This window comes from Morone saxatilis, unplaced genomic scaffold (genome assembly GCF_004916995.1).
Source record: "Morone saxatilis isolate NCDOM2014 unplaced genomic scaffold, NCSU_SB_2.0 Contig16, whole genome shotgun sequence".
Taxonomy (NCBI): domain Eukaryota; kingdom Metazoa; phylum Chordata; class Actinopteri; family Moronidae; genus Morone; species Morone saxatilis.
In genome coordinates, this window is record NW_023339718.1 from 18,370,167 (window position 1) to 18,389,648 (window position 19,482).

Consider the following 19,482-nt stretch of genomic DNA (forward strand, 5'->3'; position numbering starts at 1 on the left):
AAACTCATAAAATGCATAACATATTAGAGTATATTGGGTATATTAAAATAAAGGTGGTGATGTGAAATTACAATACCTTAGAGATGATCAAATTAGTTTCCTTATTATTTAAAAGATGAATACTTAATTTAACTTTTTAATTTAATGGATGGATAGATTTTTTTTTTTATTGTTTATTTGTTCTACGATTGTCCTATGTTTGAGAAAAGAAGATTTAAAATGACATAAATTAATAATTCAATTGAAATAATTAAAGTATAACAAAACTTGAACCGAAAAAACAAGCTCTACCTAGGATTAGCTGACTTTGCTAAAAAATCTTTTCCCCAACATTAAGTGTTCACATTGCCAGTGACAAACTCAAACACAAAACTCTGTGTTTGGGCAAACACCTTAATCCTGAAATCCATCTTTATTTCAACCTACGCCTTAAAATTAGGAGTTAACATCAGAAGGCACTGCTCAACCATGGAGTATTAGGAGGTAAGGGACAAAGCACACCTGCAAAGCTGCAGTTGACATGAAACAAAAAAACACCCCCAAAACAAAAGCCTCATCCAAAAGCCACTTCAGAAGTCTTTCTTCATAATCCAGGGATGTAGAGCAGATCTGAGAAATGGGAAAAGTCCCACGTGAAAGGAACAGGCTTCCACAGAACACATTAGCATTTACTCGTGTTTGAATTTGATTGAACTAATTACGCCGGGTTGTTGGGATGATAAGCAAGCATAAACATTCGGGGTTAGAACAGGCCCCACAGAGATGAAAACCCTTTCATTCGTACGCAATTAATCAGCATCTGACTCTGCAAACAGACGCAGCAGCTTGCTCCATTGCCTCTCTTGAAAGCACTGACTGACACATGAAAGCAGGGAAATTTGCACCCACTTATGAGATTATACAGCGAGCGAGTCAAATCTGAGCTGAGTTTGTGAAAAGACCTCAGACAGTGTCGCACAGGAAGGCTTACTCCTCCTTTGTGAGGGTATCAGAACCTGTTTTGTTACTGAGTAACACCACACATGAAGTAGTTGCACGTGTCCTTATTTATGCTCGTAAAGGACATGAATGTGTTTTTATGTAAAAAACAATAGGGTCCCAAGTGTCCCTCAGGGTGGCCGAGCAGCAAGAAAAGTCAGTGTCTGCAGGAGCGTTGTGCAACTGCTTTTCACATGCAGCAAAAAAGTTCAAAGCCTTCCATGTCCAGCAGACCAGGTTATTTCAATTAGTCTCCAACAAGAAGCCTTCTTCTTCCACAGCTGGACCCCCACCTATCGCTCCAAGGGATCAGCCACACGGCACCCTGTCACTCTGTTTCCTTTTAGCCCCCCAAGGGCTTTGTTTTGGAAAAGGAGCAGTGAGTCAGGTTCAAAGTAGAGGAGAAGACCGCAGGGTAACATGAGATGACGGTCTGTCCAGCCGGGCATGCAGCTGTGCCAGAAGATGCATGCCTGCTAAGAGGGGATGATCCTTTATTTCTGAGCTCCAAATAGTAGTGCACGCACGTACACACGCACGCACACACACACAGAAGACACCAGTAGACAGCCATAAAAAAAAACTACGCAGAATCCAAACTGTAAAATCCTTTATTGATTCTCTCATTGATTTTTTATTTGACATTTACATATGCATTCAATCAATTATTATAAAATGCCCTTTTCTACACATGTGTTACAGTGCAAAGAAAACTCAGAAAGCAAGTGTTGATATAGTGCAAAAAGGTGACCTGTATGTAACATTTGTGGATTTTTCCAGCTCAGTCACTCAGCAAAACCCTTCGTTTGACTGAAGGCGGTGAGCCCACACAAAGGCTGACTACGAGTTCAAAGTCTTTCAACCAAATAAATGATCAGGTTCACTTCACATTTGACATGAGCATGAACACATCTGGTCCTATTTTAGAGAAGAGGAGAAGGGAGGGTTGACTGTAATGATGATATCTTTGTATAGTATTTATACAATTCTCTTTCTAGCGAAGATCGGACGTCCAGTCATGCAAAACGGGAATATAAAAACAATCATGGCATTTTTCCTTCACTTCAATACCCTCAATCCTCACCCCATGCACCATTTACCACGATCTGGAGGTTTTCCAAACTAAACAAGAAGCAAAACATGAGGCCAAACAACACGCTGAAAGCTTAACCAGCGCCTGAGGTTTTCCTGATAAGGTCAACAGGTCAAGAGAAGACCATCGTCCTAATGAACAACACGACTGCATGTGATTTTCCAAATGCAAACATATTTGTCGCCATAGGCCACATAGCTAAAGGTTTCAATGTGGAGTGGTGTGATCCATAATCCGAAAGGACTTTGAAGGTTTAGCAAGTTTGTTGTAGGGTCACCATCTGGTCCCTTTTCTCTTTTTTCTCTCTGAAAATACAAATGAAAGAAGAGTCACTAAAAAAGCATTATAAGTTAATAATTAACATTAAAAAGCAATCAACTACCAACAATAATACACAGTCTAACACCACCACTTCCATTTAGGTATGTCCTCATTTCAAAGATGCTTATCCTCACCTTTCCAAAGTTATTTTGGGGTAACAGCCATCCAGACTGCATGTCCTGTTGCTCCATGGGAGTTGAATAAGTGAAGTAATGGGGAACACTTGTTTAATCAAAACTGACCGCAGGAATATTGTCTGGTGACCTTGCATCAGGGCAGGGATCAACTTCGTTCTTAATAAGAGCACTTTATTGCTCTTATTAATAGTGTTTTGTTAATGGTGTATATAAAACTTTCTTTTTGTGGACACTTGCAAAATAGGGATAAGAAGGGCAAATGTACTAAGCCCTCTCATGGTATTTGAACCATAGACTGTATATAAAGATGGATGATGCTTCTCGTCTTCCTTCTACTGGATGACCGCTGCTCTTCCCTTGTCTAAATCCTGTTTTTATACATAGAGCTGTATTTTCTGATAGATCACATCTTATTATCAGTCAACTCATACAATAGAGGAAAACAAAAACCTATTTTACCAGAATAAGACCCCTCAAGTTTATCAAATAGGCTGCTATAATGTCATATTAAAAGGTGGTTCTGCGTTTGTATAACTGAAACGGATTTAATTAATAGAGAGCTACATGAATTTAACACCAGATACACGTCACATTCTCCTTTTAAAAGCAGCCACATCGACACCCAGACAGAGACATTAAAGTAGTTTACAACTGTCTGCTTTATTATTTAATTTACATCTAAATAATTACCAATAAAAAACACTGATATTGAATATAATACCAAGCATGCCAGTGATGAAGGACAAATGATTTGCCCTGCAGCATACAAGCCAGTAGCTATTTGTTTTATAACAATTATAACAAAGGAGGAGGGGAACATTTCTATTACCCATCTCCCCCTGTATTATGAATCACTTCCAAATGGGGGTTTTGACTAATGCTACTCAGAGATCCCCATCAATGAGTCAAGTAATGATAATTATCTGAATTACAATCTCAGTACTAATCCATGAACATTTACGCATTTGGTGTTGAGATAGTGCTTCCTCCCTCACACCATATATTTTGAACCGCCTTGCCAGGTTCAGACAAAACCCTCCTCTACCTTTTTGATGTGTCATATAGCAGAAGTGGAGTAGACATGATGGTACACACACACAAACAGACTCATGTCTTATGGTGTAATGACTTTCTTACTCCTGTAGTGAGCTGCCAGCAGACCTGTTGAAACCTGCTGAGTAACCCTAGAAGTGGAAAGTACCTATGCAAGTCTGAGACTGAGACGCAGGGAAGTGAAGCACAGGAGGCCTTCACTATCTACCTGTCGCACGCACACACACACACACACACGGAGTTGTGTAGTATCGTTGCGTCTTTCCTCCAGACACGCAACCCAGACATGATCTGAAATACAGTACGACCGCTACTTCCATCCTGCTGTGCTTCTGATGTCGGGTGGAATCAATGTGTCTGCACTTGTTGGTAGGGGAGTGTGTGTGTGTTCATGCATGTCAGTGTGACCACTCACACTCAAGGAATGTATAAGATTTCTCTTTACGTATTTACGCTACTGTATGCACAGTATAAGTTTCCTGGTGTCCCGGTCTCCTATATTAGCATGTGTACCAGCATGTCGTGTGTGTGTGAGATCACCTCACTCACATCTGCAGACCTTTTGACACTCTTCGTCTCTTTTTACACCTGGCCTCCCATGATCAAGGCTTTGAGAGAGGGCAGGTGTGCTCGCTCCTTGCCCTCATGACTTGAAAAACATACCGGTTTCATCGCCTGCCTGCCTCAAGTGTTGCTGGGAGCAGGAGGTGGCTCTTAACTCCTGACATCCATCTTTTTTCTTCCCTTGCCAGAGTTATGGTGGGGAAAAGCCCAAATGAAGTCTATGAGCCCATAAAACAAGCCTTTAATTTGCTTGTATACGCCCAGGAGCTAGCACTGCTGTTAGCCTCTCCTTTCTCTGGACTGCAGTCATAAGTATGATCCCACAGGGTATATGGGTATATTTGGTTTGATCAGATCGGAAAGAACTTTTATGAGCAACGTTTAAGAGGCTGGGACGTGTTGGATATCAAACAGACAGGTGGGATTGATTCATTGCTTTTGTGTTTTTGTGTCTTTGTTGGCGCAGCAAAAAACGCTTTGACTATTGGGAGGAAATGGGAGGGGAAGAATACCTCTAGCCATATACCGGTTGTACCTCCTATTTCCAACATAATAATCTATCTATATATATACACACATATATATATGACCGGCTGTGGCTGGAGGCTTACCGATCAAAAACAAGTCATTATTTATTTGTGTCATAAGTCAGTGTTTGTCTGACCAGACCTTTCCATTAGTAGTTTGTACTAAGGGTTTTCTCCCTAGAAAGCCAGAGGTCTGATTCGGTTTTAGTGTGACCTTTGAGTTAGTTATTTTGTGAAGCACTTCTAGTTGCATTTTATGTATGAAATGTGCTATATAAATAAATAATTTATTATTATTATTATTATAAGATATTCATGCAGAAAAATCACACCTGTCTAGACAGTAATTTTCCTTGTTAGTGGCAGAGTCTGTGATTCGCACTTACATTGCCTACACACACAAAAGGAGAAACAATGCAGCTATATATAATCAAGTGTTATTGATTGTAATTTTATCTCACTGACATCAGCCTCATTGCTTACTGTGCACTTAAGTAAATTTTTTTCTAGTTGTGCTTCTGCTATAAATAATATCTGTTGCTGCGGCAGGTTTACATCAAAAGCCCTCAACTGGCAAAACACGGGGTCATTTTTGGCCACAATGAGCTGTTAGATGAAGAGCTGCTGGCGACTGCACTGTTATCAGATACACTAGTTGCTTCTCTGTTGTATTTTTGACAAAGTAGCTGCGCAAGGAGAGTTTGCTTCCCCCAAGATTCTGGGAGCTGTAGTATTAAAACACATTTGTTTTTACCTTGGTAACTACTAACTACTAATCCCACAATGAGATGCAGATGTAAAATATCTGCTGTTATAATACCTCCTGAAACTGTATTGCCATTTTTGTATTACCAGTTTGTTGGGTAATACATACATCAAACTATTAAGCTTATCAGAAACTTGAAATTTAATCGCCTAAAAGAGGCCAGTGGAAAAGTAAAACAATATTTGTATTGTAGGTGGTGAAATAATATACAGTGTATATATTCTCGGTTATGAATGTAACTTGTAACTTTTTCAATTCAATATGCAGCAGCAATTAAGTGTAAAAGACAACTTAAAACTGCTGAAGAGTGCATTGCAAGTCCTAAAACTGATTTAATATTTGTTTTGTTTATATTTCTTGTTTATTGTATAGCATCCTGTAGCACCAGTGGAATAGAGGAATTGATTTTTCTGTGAAGTGAATCATGTGTGAACCCACCTGTCTTGTTTCCTGTTGTGCAGTTTGATCATTACTCCCACTGTGACCAGGGCTAAGAGGGAACCAACAGCGCCAAGTACAAACCCCACATTATTATCTGTAGAAATAATACCAACACAGAATTAGTCACTGCTATCAGCCATTGATCCCACTAAACAATCCATCCATCCTCCACAGGTTTAATATCTGGATCAATACAAAGTCAAAAGGCAACTAGGGAAGTACTGATGGTAGAAGTAAGAGGATGAAGGAAACGCAGAGAGGAAAGATCAATCAACAATTACAGTTGCATCCTGTGAAGCTGCTCAGTAACAGCAGAGGACTGTGTTTGCAGGTAAGGATGGGTGTAACAGTTTGAGCATGTAGCTGGGTGTGGCTGAAATCCACTGCTTTATCTGGCTAAATAAAGGATTAAGGAACCCAAAACTTGCTAGACCAACTGAGTTTTCTGTGAACATGGTAGCCATAGTGTAGAGTTGGCCAATGACAGCTAACAATAAAAAGAGCTGTAACCACTGGTTACAGTAAATCTAAATTTATAAATGTACCGCTTGGCCAAATGTAATTGTTAAATTTTGTCTGATTTAGCAGCTTATATTTTAGCACAGGTTAGCTTTCATAACAATAGTACACATGCAAGTGTCACTTGCCTATGAAGCTATTTTACATTAATATGAATTTTGAAAAATGTATGAGGAGTACTAGTCCTCATCCTGACGTAGATTTTACGAGCAGGTCAAGTGCAGCCATCCAACAAAAAGCCCATTGTGTTCTGCCCGCATATCAGCAAATACATGAATCAGTTAGGGGATCAAAGAAAACAAAAAGGAAACATTGGCTTCAAACACACATAATGAGCACAATGCTGGATGGACTGATACAGCCTCCATTTTCTGAATTTTCCCAGCAGTTGCCTTCACATTGTTTGTACTTGTTTAGGTAATATTGTGATCAAATTAGAACATCTGAAACTTTTCTCAGGGTCTTGGAAAGTTCAGTGAACTGCTTTTCAATCTATTTGACTATTCATATAGAATACTGAGCCAGGAGATATTTTTTTAAGGCAGCAAGTTTGCAGATGTTATGAGGAAGATAATTACTAAAGTACCGTCATCCTCAAACGCATGAATGCACAAACATATGTCAAATAGGGTAGATGTTTGTCAGGTAGGCACCGCAGGTGCTGGTCCTTTAAAATGTCATCAGCCTCGGAACATCAAACACAAACACACACCAGCATGAAGAAGTACAGTGAAATACACACCCACATGTACAAATATTCCCTGAAGTTTCTAAACTAATCAGTTTCGCTACACATGGCCAGGCCTTGGATGAGGGAGCACTGGCGCCCTGCACACTGAAGCTTTCGGCATCAGCGCGACAAGCTGCCCAGAGGATAATTGTACTGGGAGCATGTAGAGGACTGGCAGTCAATCAGTGTTAACATTTACCTTTTTTCTGCTGGCAAAACCCCAAAGCTATATCATTCCACTCACTCCACTGAACCCCCTCCTGCATTGATCAAATAGTAAAGCTCCAGGGAGCAATAGCACTCAGTTTGGACCAATACATTTCCAGTGAGAGGGGATTAACACATGACAGACATCATGGGGTTGGACTGAACAAGTCGAAGGTGAAAGAAAACACAAAAGGTGTTTTCTTTGTAGTGTCTGTACCATCTGTAGTGAATGCAAAAAGCTAAAAATTAATATATTCAATATATAATTCCTACAATTTGCAACAAATTAAAACCAAACATTTCTGAGCTCATTGTCATTCAGTCCCTTTTCCAGCATTTATCTCTTAAAGAAATTACAAACAGACGATACCAATCAGAAATCCAAGACTGTTTTCATAAGCTATCCATGCACCCCTGAGCAACACTCTTATCACATAAAGCATTTCTTAAGATAGAGATGAGTTTTTTGACAGAGCTGATATCATCTTAAAATAATTCTGTTGATTTTTTTCTCCCTGGTAACAGTGTGTATGTCTGTACCAAGCTACTGTCAACATCTGATATGTGTATCTCAGCCTGTCTGACTTAATGTGATGGGTGGAAGTATTCTTGGAATTTGAAGCAAACTTCAGACATCAAATGTTCCATGTACAAACTGAACAAGCACCCGGTTACGTAAACACACTCAAAAAACACAAAGCCAAGCAGTAGCCAACTAAAACAGTTCTCCTCTCTATACCTGCTTTTTGACACCAATCCATTGTCAAAGTTTCACACCTAGACACCCTTGGAGGAGTTTATGAGTATAAAGTCGACACTTAGCAGCAGCTGCAGCTCCGGAAGATAAAGGTGTCCAAAGGAATTAGACTCAGCTTCAACAGCTATCCTTTCTTGTGGTCTGAGACTCTGAGGCCAGGTGCATGTGTCTCTGTAAGTATATGTATACTGTATTTCATCATTTTTACCAAATGAAGTATTTTAATAACTTAATTTGTCTCCATTAAACAAGTCAAAAAGTACATTTTTAATTAAACACTTAATTTCCTAGTTCCATCCCTCGTGTAAGTGAGTCTAGTTAATTAAAGGTACTCCGTGCATCAATGCTGTGTATCAGTGGTTCCCAACACAGCTCTATCAGATGAGCTCAAGTACTCATTTATTGACACCACCTTGAATGTTATGAATGTTTAAATGATTTTATACTGGGTAACAGTATAACAGATATTTTTCATAAAAGATACAAGCATCATGGAATTGCTGATGTTTATGCAAAATTGCTTGCCAACTAACTAACTTCCACACATGCTTGCGTGGCGTTCAGGTGTTACAGACTAATGGAGGGCACTGTCCTGTCCAGTGGGCCTGTCCTAGCTGTTAATGTATTAGTTATTGTGGTATTAATATACTAAACCACCAGTGTGCAATCCTACTCATGTGATTATTTTCCTCCTAAACACAGACCTGTCTATCTATGTTTTTACCAAATCCTAATTTTGAATTTTTCAAATCAGCTGAGATACTCCACAGTCTTTCCATGTACCTTTGTTAACTGCAAGTAACCCTTGGGGTACACTTATCACTGGTTGGGAATCACTGCTTTATATCATAGAGAGAGTCACTGTAAGAAAATGACCATTGTTGAGATAATTAGTAGCCACTGTCTGTCATAGGTTTTGCTGTTTCTTATTAAACCATAATGTTGGAAATGACTCGGAGATGACTTAGTCAACTGTCTGATGATCATTAGGTTTCAGAAGCCGCATCTGTTCAAGCAGTATGTTTCTCACTAGACTTTGCATAGTTTTGCTGAAGTTTTTTCAAACTTTCAAAGTGATATCCCTAAAAGACAATCTCACCCCGTCATGCATGAGCAGTGAGCTGTCACAGCACAGACAGAACACAAGGCAGCTGCATTCAGTGGACATTGCAGCTACATATATCTACTCAAACCTTCAAAATAAAACCCTTTTTCCTTTTAGAAAAGGGATGTTACATGGTTTTTCTCTTCAACTATGATGGATAGGATAAATCTGTCAGAAGAGATGTAATTTTAATTGTATTTTTTTAAATTATCATAAACATAGTTTCATACGGAGCAAAAACAGCCTTTTCTTCCCGATTTTTACTGCAAAGCAAACAAAATGCCATAAAACAATAGATGAGATTTCTTAAAAGAACACAATCAAAACTTCAATCAATCTTCAAGACTTCAATTAATCAAGACTTATCATTCAGACATCACCACAGCACAGAAATAGTCAATGATATGTCAGTGATCTGTGCATTAGCTTTCCATTATTTTGGACACTGTCGATCCCACCACACCATTAGATTGGGATTGTTGGTAGGCAGAAGTTGTGTAGGTTTTCATGTAAAATTGACTTCAGTTTCAGATGGACTTCCATATCATCAGTACGAGATGCAAGGTAATGAAAGACCGAATTAGGAAGTTACAAACAGACCATACCAATCAGGAAAGCGACAGAGAGTGGTAACGACAGAGAGGTGAGAAGGCTTGTTTAGTGAACTTTCCCACCCAGACTTACGTGCACTGACAGAAATGGCTGACAGTGGAGTGTGAGCAAAGTAACTAGTTTAAAAGTCTCAAGCAGCACGTGGTTGGCATTTCAATAACTCCTTCCTTTACGCAACCTGCATTTACCAACCACTTCTTTTTCCCTCCTGGCTCTCGACCACTCTATCTCAGGGGAATCTGAGAAGAGAGCCACAGGCAGAAAATTGAGTGAGGCTTTGTCTTGCAACCCACGTCACTTTTCCCTGTGAAAATTGCTCTATCCGTCTCTGGCAGCTGTCACCTTTCCTTTAATCACTTTCTTCTTCTCTGCACAAGAAACTCTATTAATATTATAATGCTATCAAGGTGGGGTGAGCCTGTTATTGGTATGCATCTGATACTCAACCAGGGCTATTGTTTTTCAGAAGAACGTGACAAGGCGCAGCCAAGCAAGAAAACTCTATAACCTTATACTTCTCAAGTGACCCATGGCCCTGTTTGGGCTGAGACCGAAAGACCTCCAATTGCTTTCTATCCAAACCCCACCCTCACCTCTCCAACACTCCCATCTTTCCAGCCAAAGATATTAACATTGATCATCACAATACACCACACCCCGTGTATAAAGTCTAAAGCGGTTAAAAAGCACATTGAAGTACGGCAGCAGGTTATAATCCATCTGAAATAGGTGAGGCTTTAAGTGATGGGAGACATTCATACAGAGATTCACTTTTGATGGAAGGGACTTAGTGTCACTTCTGGTGACAGGCGGCATTTCAACAGCAGCTCCTCAAAGTGACTCAAAAGAAGTCAAACTGGATGCAGTGACATTTGTTGTTCGGCGGCACACTGTTTTCATCTTAACTGTGACTGCAAATCTCTAGCAGTTCAGCCTACATTCACTACATCTGCAGTGATTCATATAAAGGGGAGGAGGAGAGATCCGTCGGAGCGGTTCCTGCTCGGCCTGTATTTAATGTTGTTTACATGGCTAGAGGTCGCATTTGAATTGGCGTAGGTAACAGCTCATGCAACACCTGCCATTGAGCACCTCAGGTCATGTTGTCAGTTGTTAGCTCTGATTTGTGTAATGAGAGTGTTCAAGTGTAATCATTGTCACATAGCTAAAAAGACCCCGCTTTGTGTATGTGTGTGTACAACCTGTATCTGTGCAACTGAAGCTGTACTTCACATCGTAAGATTGTGTTCATCTATATATGCATGTGAATGTGTATGTGTGTATGTGTCAGTGAGACTATATTTATCTCCAGACACACCTAGAATCAGAATCAGGTTCAGTGCCAAGTAGGTTTTAACATAAAAGGAATTTGCCTTGGTATTTTGGTGCATAACAATTAACACGGTAAAAGAAAATTAAAATAGATAAATTGACAATAAAAGTATGTTAAACTATTATAACATTTTAAAATATGTACAATATATGTGTATTTTACGATGAAATAGCTGCAAAATATTGACCAAGCAATGTGCATTATGTTTTTTTTAATGTAACACATTGAGTCAGATGTGGAGACTGAATTAGAACATGTAGTCGCACTTGCACACTCACAGACTGACAGATACTTCCAAAAGGTTCTGTCTGATTAGTTGCTGCAGTAATGTTTGAGATTAAAAGCGGTATGGTATAACAAATGAACCTCAATAAGAAACAATTCTAAACAGTTCCGCACTGCATAACCAAGCTATGAAACTAATGTTTGCCTAATGAAGGACGCAGTGTCAATAGTGCCCAGCTGTCACCCAGCCAGTTGCATCCAAATCTCACTTATGAAGTCGTCTGATTACTATCAAGAGGAAGTCTCTGTTTGCAGCTCTAACAAGTAAAGGATGGGCGACTGGGGTGAAGCCATGCAGGAATAAAAGTGGAGGTAATCACAAGTTAAGTGGCTTTGTTTCTCTGCTTCCACTCACTTCACTTAGCCAATAGGTTGATGTAGCAAAAACCCTTGGAATTCTTGAAACCTTTGCTTTTATTCTCCTCCAAGTGATGATAAAAGATCTAATTTCCTTCAACCTTGCTGTCACTGCAGTGTGAATGAATACCTACTGTGTTGTTCCCAGTTATCTTTCAAGGTTTTCTAAAACCTGGCCTGCTTTACACTACACAATAGCACAAAAGGAGGCATTAACCTGACACTAAGACACTAGGAATTTAGTGGGAAATACTGCCACCTGATGGAGACAGCTGACGACTACAGCAACACTTTTAAGAGGTCATGGTTGGGATGATGAATGAAACCATTAGAGGGACCCAGGTGTTTTTACGATTTACAAACAGAAAGCCAAGACAATCCAGGATCAGACGTTTATAGCTTTGTAGCCAATGGTCCTTATGAGCAACAGAGAGCTGAGTCTATTGAATCTTTGTTTTCAAAGAGAATGGATGAGAAGAAGATTCCCTAAGTCTCTCTCAGTTTTCATTGGAGGATGCTGCCAATCACAGTGAATATAAAACATGTAATGAGTTAGTTTGTAACTATGTGATTTTATTTATGTAGTGCCTCTCTAGAGAAATATTTGCAAGCTGTTTCACAAGTTAATTAAAGTAAAAGAATAACAAATACTAATCACGCACTGATTAGGATGATAGAAACAGCCAATGAAAAACTAATGCTTTAACATGTTTTAAACCAATTTAAATTATATTATTGTTGTAATGGTTATTACACATTAGATCTTCCATGCAGCCATTGGTTTTCTATGCAGTGTAGTATGAAGACGTACGCAGACGTTGACATGCCTGAGATTAATAACAATAATCATTCATATTTGATGTCATTGTCATGTGGTAATGCTGCTGCCAGAGGGGACTGTTTTTCCTGTTTGTGTTTAGGAATTTGTAAAGTTAAACATTTGTTAATACTGTTAATAGGTACTCAGCTCATGAATGCAATCCTGCAGCTGACTCCCAAAACTCTAAAGTTCAAAATAGCTTTTCTCACACACACATTACAGTTTATTTTACTCAACACAACCAGGTGTTGTTTCATAAAAAGAACCAACCTGTTATGCAGTTGGTTTGCTTTCCGGTCCAGGTCCCATCATCCAGACAAGTGCGCTCTGTTGAACCATACAGTATGTAGCCTTCATTGCAGGTGAAGCTCAGAGTGCTCCCTTCTAGGTAACGTGTACCATTCTTCTTCCCATTCCTGGGTGTGGGAAGCCAGCCACAAGACACCACTAAAGAAACAGTAACACATTCAGAACTTCATATTAAAACCATTGTGTTTTATGATCATGACTAGCCTTCAGTAGTCACAGTCAAATGTTGTAAAACAGGCATATGTATATATATATATATATATATATCATATATAGATGACTTTCAAAACCAATGCTTTCTCTTCACTAATCTTTCTAATGCTTTCTAATTATATTACTGTGCAGGATGGATAAATTCCTAACTAGACATTATGTATTTGAACATAAAATAAGCAGTAATAAACATGTATGATACAATTTCCCTCTGGTATTAACCCAACATAATACATATGTCACCATGTTTTTGCCTATGAGTATAAAAGACAATGAATGAATGGACAGAGATCAATCTTGTTTCATGTGGTACCTGGCTCCAGTGCTACCATTTGAGCCCGATAACTCTGGTAGGCCCTGAGTGTTGCGTTTCCCACTGTGAGGCTCCGAGTGGTCAGTGTATCATATTTACAGAACCTTGCTCCTTCTCCAAAGCACATCTTCAACATGTCTGCCACCAGAGGGTCATCAGGTCCCTCAGGCAAAGAAAAAGCAGGAACAAAAGCAGGATCGTGGCTTTGTGGGACATAGTAGGCATCCAAAAGGTACTTTGAGTCGTATGTGAAAAGGGAAGACTTCTTTGAAATGTTCCCTGTGGACAAAAATAAAAAAGAACAAAACAAAGCCAGTTTAGATGTGCTGGTGGTGGTCTTAAAGCCGACTGAAAAGAATGTCAGTGGGCTACAACATGTGCTTGGTGGCTTAGTCGCTAGAAAATAATACCAGTTGGGGATGATTGTCACTTTCTTTGGGGTTGGTTGTCACATGTGTGATAGTGAGTGACTACATTAAGGATGAACTATGAGTATTTTAAGTTCTACCCAATATAGTACAAGCAAAGCACATGTAGGAAATCAGAATGGGTAATTCGGAGGAGTTATTGCCACAGCAGCACGTTTGCCCCATGAGACTGCTTGGCTCAAGCTACCTATTTACTAAAACATGGAATTAAAAATAAGAAAATAGAAGACACGCTATAATTTGAAGATAAGAACATAACTTTAAGAGGTCAGTGCAGGACACACACACAACATGCTGCTGTGGTTTTCTTTTGGTGCAGAATTTGATGCATACAAAAATGTAACTGTAACTGTATTTGCACATATAAATCTATTTATTCCCATAAATTTAAACTGGGTTTCTGCTGCACTTACACTGAGGCAAAATTTCAGTCAAAAGGTCAAGCCCATGAAAAGCTCGCCGGTTTTGAGCAATATATACTGTAATTACAGCTGAGACGTGATTATCATGTAGGTCTGGCCCCAACTGTGTTCCAGAGATGTGGTCTCCCCCTGATATCTCGCTGTAATCTATTAAAGCTGCGCTAACTCTAAACATGTGCCTTGTGTTCTTCCTGTGCACTCTTTGTCAAACATGACTTTTTTGGCCAAAAATTGTTCAATTATGGGTTATTATTAGCAAATGACATAATCTGCTCTCGCCTTTCTAAACATGCAACATAGCTCTCTAAACAAAATCAAACAGACTTAAATTTTTGCGCTGCTTTAAGTGAGAACTGATTATTTCAGCATTGATCAGGGTTTGATTGATGTTTGCTTGTTTCATAAACACAAGTCAGTTCACACTCACAGCTGGCTCCAAAGGTAAAGATTTCCTCTGGCGTGGCGTCGGCTGAAGAGATGACCTCGCCAAATTGGGTCAACAGGTCATCTGATGAGTTCATCCGGCCGAGGAGACCCCGACTTTGGTTGGTGAACTCTGGTGTTGGAAGTAGAACGGTCACTGCCATTATTCCCTCATGCACACGAACCTCCACACTGGCACCAGAGCGGAAGCTTACAGTCACATTGTGAGGACTGGGACCGAACACAAATACTCCTACAAAAGAGAGATTGTGTTTGTATTTTTATTACAAAATAAAACATGGTAAATATCTTAAAAACAACTTTTACAATACACAATGGTATAAGAGAGAAAGCGGGCACTACAGTGCATGTTAATACAGTTCAGGCTCACAAAAAATTAGGAATCAAACTGGATAAATAACAAAGTAAAAGCTTTTCCTTCCCAACTTTTACCCAACACAAAAAAGAAAAATATAGAGGATGTGATGTGGCGTTACTATGTCAGATTACAATATTTCATGGTAAATTGTCAAAACAGCCATCTTATTCTGCCAAAGTTAACTATATCTAGTATGCAGCTGGTCAAGAGTGTCTACATAATCTCACCGTGTAGGTCCATCCATCTTTGCTCAGTGAAAGGAAGCACCTTCTGGTTCCTTAGCACCTGAAGGTGGCCCTCTGCTAGACGTACCTCGACGACATCGGAGGCATTCTCCTTCATCGCCACTGATGACAGCCATGTGGCTTTGGCCAAGGTACCTTGGTGGTCAATATACACATCAGATTGTTATAGATGCACTATGTAGTTAGCACTCTGTAGACAGGAATGGTTTCATTGCTGCCTAAGTCTCTGCAATATCAAATACTCCAGATGTTTCAGGCTTCACTGATCTAATGAGGAGAATATTAATGACATCTGGCCATCTACAATCACTTGGCCCATGGCTGTAGTGAAAATCAAAACAATGAGGCTAACATCTGTTCTTCTTCACCACATCTGACCCCCAGAGATACTGAGCGAAAACAAGAGGGAACTCAGGAAAAAGGCTGTAATGTTACAACGCCAACATGTTTCACTCACAAAAGGACCTGACCTGACATCACTTCGTTCTCAGAACTGTGTAAAAGAGGAAGCCTTAAACACTGCTTTAGAGAGGAATGCAAGCTAAAAAAGACAAACAAATAATTCAGCAAAAATACCAAAGTCAATATGTCTGAGCAAACTCTAGAGGCAGGCAATCAATCTTGTGGCTGATAATAAAAAAAACAAAAACACAAATAGAACCATAAAACAGGTCTCTCAGAAGAAATCCGGAAACACGTTTCATCCAAACAAAGCTTTAAGGTGAAAGTGAGAGACCCAGTAATAGTATAGGGATGAAAGAGGGGACACAGACAGGGCTTTCACATCAAATGTGGACTCACCGTTCTTAAGTTTCACCTGTTCTGTTCTGGCCTGAACACTCAGCTCTTTGTCTGGCGAGGACACAAGATAGAACTCTCCTTTGCCATTGAAAGTGTAGTTGAGGCCATTGAACGTTATGAAATGCGGATCCCCAAGGACAACACCTGTGAGGAAACAAAGCACTCATGACTTTAAATCAAATACACATTTTGGCAGAAACATTTTTATTTTGAACAGCATGCTGTGGATCTCTCATTCAGCTAAACACTGGTTCTCTAATACGTGTTTACAGCCTCTGAAGAGCAAGCACACAACTGTATGATCTAATATATTTCCACATCTTAAGTCTCAGCCAAGTCTGTAATTCATTTATTTCTCTTACAAACCGAGCTGGTTATTACCTGCTATGCTAATGTCCATTTGCAGGGTAGAGTAGATGCAGTTAAATATAGATTAACAAATACATAAAGACACACTCCAGATTTAATAATCACCCATAAATAGACCCTGCATGATTGAGGTTAAAAAATATATAATATCCATATGTTGTCCAAAATTATGATATACATAATCATCTCAATAATAACAATAATACAATTTCACACCTTTTTCCATATAAGTGGAACAACTTTCCATTTGTTTCATTTTCAGATGTTAATATTGACTAAAAATACCTGAGCAACTAATAAGCATGAAATCTGTCTGTCTCTGTGCTTCATTATTAGTTTCTATCCATTTTATATGACCTTTAATATTTGTTAAGCATGTTGACAGCGATGTGTTAAAAGCAGTATAAACGGTCTCACCAGCTCTTGGGGGCCGGTAGTTGCAACACCCACTAGAAGGGCGATGGTTGAAGTAGATTTGGCAGTGGTTTGACCACAGGCAGCAATAGTATAAACTAATGACATCGTAAAGCCAGTGGGAGTATCCAGGCACTCGTGGCGGCTCCCTGTATGGAGGTGAGCCCCAGTCATGAGCCCTGTCTGGGGTGCTGCCACCGATCGAGTCTCCCGTCAGCACCAGAGTGCCTGTGCTGTCATAGCAGCACTGCTGCCCTGAACCATGCTTAGGACTGGAAATACGAAAATAAAATCATGTCAGAAAGTGAAAAAAATGCTTCTATTTTTACTTTTAAGAAGGTAAAAATGTCTGTCCCCGTGTCACTCCTACCTGGCCTGAATTGCTCTGACGCAGTGGACACTACCTGGGTGATAAGTGCACACACTGCCCCTCTCGATGTCACAACTATAGTCAGTCTGAAATAACACAGGGAATAAGATCAGTCTCAGTAAAAGAAAAAAAAAAAAAACCATTTACATTCTTGTTGATCAGTGGCAATCCTGTTGACTTAGACAGAACTCCAATCATTTGTACAGTGCAGCTGAGTCACTGCAGTGCTTTTGTTTACATCCTGAAACCCTGGTCACAATTATTATTTTGGGATTTACTTGCAATATTTACGAATGTCACCTTGTAAACACAATTCTCGCTCTGATTTATCTGGTTATTAGTATCTTTGACTATGATAAGCAGATGGGTATTGTTGTTGGAGATTTCAACATCCTTGTTTGTTATCCAAGGACTGCCTTGGGGGAGGTGTTTTAAACGTTATTGGACCCTAAAATCTAACACAGTTTTTAACAGAAACTTCCCAATACAACTTTTGGTCCAATATTATACTTATATTATATTATAATATGGCTTTAAATAAACAGTCTGGAGAATCTTCTTGCATCCTTATACTGCTTTCATATTTTTGCTCCAGCAAAGGTCTCACGTTATTGCTACTGTCTCATTTTATGTAGGGAAGGTCACTCTCACTCTCTCATTACATACACTAATTATAGTAATATTTATAGTGAAATTACTGCTACTATAGCAACTAATATGACTACTTATTAAACTCAAAAAATAAAATAAAAAATAAAAAAAATGAATGAAACCATATTCATTGAAGAGCTCTCACATGAAACCTGCCGGTGTCTGCTCGGGCCTGTGCCAGAGTGCATGGACAGTTAATGAGCTCATCCAGGAACTTAGGCAGGTTCTTCTCCAGTTTGTCCCATTGCCGACACTTTTTCTCAGCCCAGACAGCAGAGTCATCTCTGAAAGCCTGCTCCAGGTGCCAGGCTAAGACATGAACTTCGCTCCAGAGCGCCTGTACATCCCTGTAAGTAAACAATCACACTCGCAGTTATTTTGAAACACAGATTTTTTCTGAAATATAAACTTCCAAGTTCCAAGTATGTGATATTTTGTACAATCAAACAATATTTTACCTAAATTTCACAGAACCCGATTTTGTTTGTTTTTGTTTAGTAAAACAGTAATGAACAGTAAAAAAAGCCAACAAAAACTAAATGTACATAAATGTAACACAATGAAAAGCAGCATGTCTTCACAGTTTGCTTGCTATTAATCAAATATATTTAAAAGAAATGTGTCCATTTATTTTATGTCAATCTTCGAAATGTTTAGTCGCTGAATTGTTTTAGCTGCCTGTGACCGATACTGTCAATACTGATCTCTGGAATCAATGTGACAGTCAAACTCTACATACAGATAGATGGATAGCAGAATTTATTTCTACATGTTTGATGTTAAAAAGTAGGTAGGACTCCAGCCCTACTGGCCCTACTGGTTCTGCGATCCCTGAAACGGCAAACACTGTTCCTGTAATTTTATGTGCCCTTATGGGAGTGTGCCTGTAACTGTAATTTAACAGCATTACAATAAGTCTGTAGTTTTTCCTGCTATCAGCCAAATATGTCCGGAAAAAAAAAGTTTTCTTTCGACGTATTCTTATGTTGTATACTTTTATTAAGGCTGAGATATTTCTACCATGTATTATGGATACCTTGCTCCATCTGACTCAGAACTGGCAGTGATGCGGATATTCCCCAGCTCCCAGCAAGAGCAGTTATGTGAGGGCTCGGGGATGAAGCTGAAGGCACCAGTGTTGGACAGATTCCTGCCGAGAGAGTACAGATAGCTCAGCTCGGCCTGCAGAGCAGATCTGTTCTGTGCCTCTATCCTCCTGCTAAACTCTGCGTAACCCCACAGCTCTATGTTGACCTTCTCCGCTCCAATCAAAGAGCTGTTCCACGTCATTGTAAGTCTTCCTGCCACGTTAGGTGTGCCGTAATACTGCCACTGTGTTCCATTCACCAGGGTGACTTCGAAAGCATGGTCCGCTTTACTGGGGTGAACTAACGCAGTGAAAAACAGCAAATATTAAGGTAACCAGTTTGGTGTAACCAGAGTTTTGCTGATCAAAAGTAAGAAAAGAGAAAATAACTGAGAAAACTGAAAACCAAACATAGACTGTACATGGGGCCATTTTCTCCTACACACTTCACAG

The 19,482-nt window shown here is 39.5% G+C and overlaps 1 protein-coding gene across 2 annotated transcripts in view; it reads right to left on the bottom strand.

Annotated features, from left to right (window-relative positions):
* Nucleotides 1-1,571: 1,571 nt before the first annotated feature.
* susd2 (sushi domain containing 2) overlaps nucleotides 1,572-19,482 on the bottom strand; it is a 19,824-nt gene continuing 1,913 nt past the window's right edge. For both annotated transcript variants that reach the window (XM_035658481.1, XM_035658479.1), the window contains exons 4-14: nucleotides 18,979-19,330; nucleotides 18,088-18,289; nucleotides 17,292-17,377; nucleotides 16,925-17,193; nucleotides 16,139-16,282; nucleotides 15,320-15,472; nucleotides 14,718-14,966; nucleotides 13,441-13,719; nucleotides 12,876-13,052; nucleotides 5,878-5,974; nucleotides 1,572-2,376 (exon numbers count right to left, since the gene is read on the bottom strand). In XM_035658481.1, coding sequence (XP_035514374.1) covers nucleotides 2,325-2,376; nucleotides 5,878-5,974; nucleotides 12,876-13,052; nucleotides 13,441-13,719; nucleotides 14,718-14,966; nucleotides 15,320-15,472; nucleotides 16,139-16,282; nucleotides 16,925-17,193; nucleotides 17,292-17,377; nucleotides 18,088-18,289; nucleotides 18,979-19,330 — 2,060 coding nt within the window. In that variant the 3' untranslated portion in view covers nucleotides 1,572-2,324. The remainder of the gene's footprint in view (nucleotides 2,377-5,877; nucleotides 5,975-12,875; nucleotides 13,053-13,440; nucleotides 13,720-14,717; nucleotides 14,967-15,319; nucleotides 15,473-16,138; nucleotides 16,283-16,924; nucleotides 17,194-17,291; nucleotides 17,378-18,087; nucleotides 18,290-18,978; nucleotides 19,331-19,482) is intronic.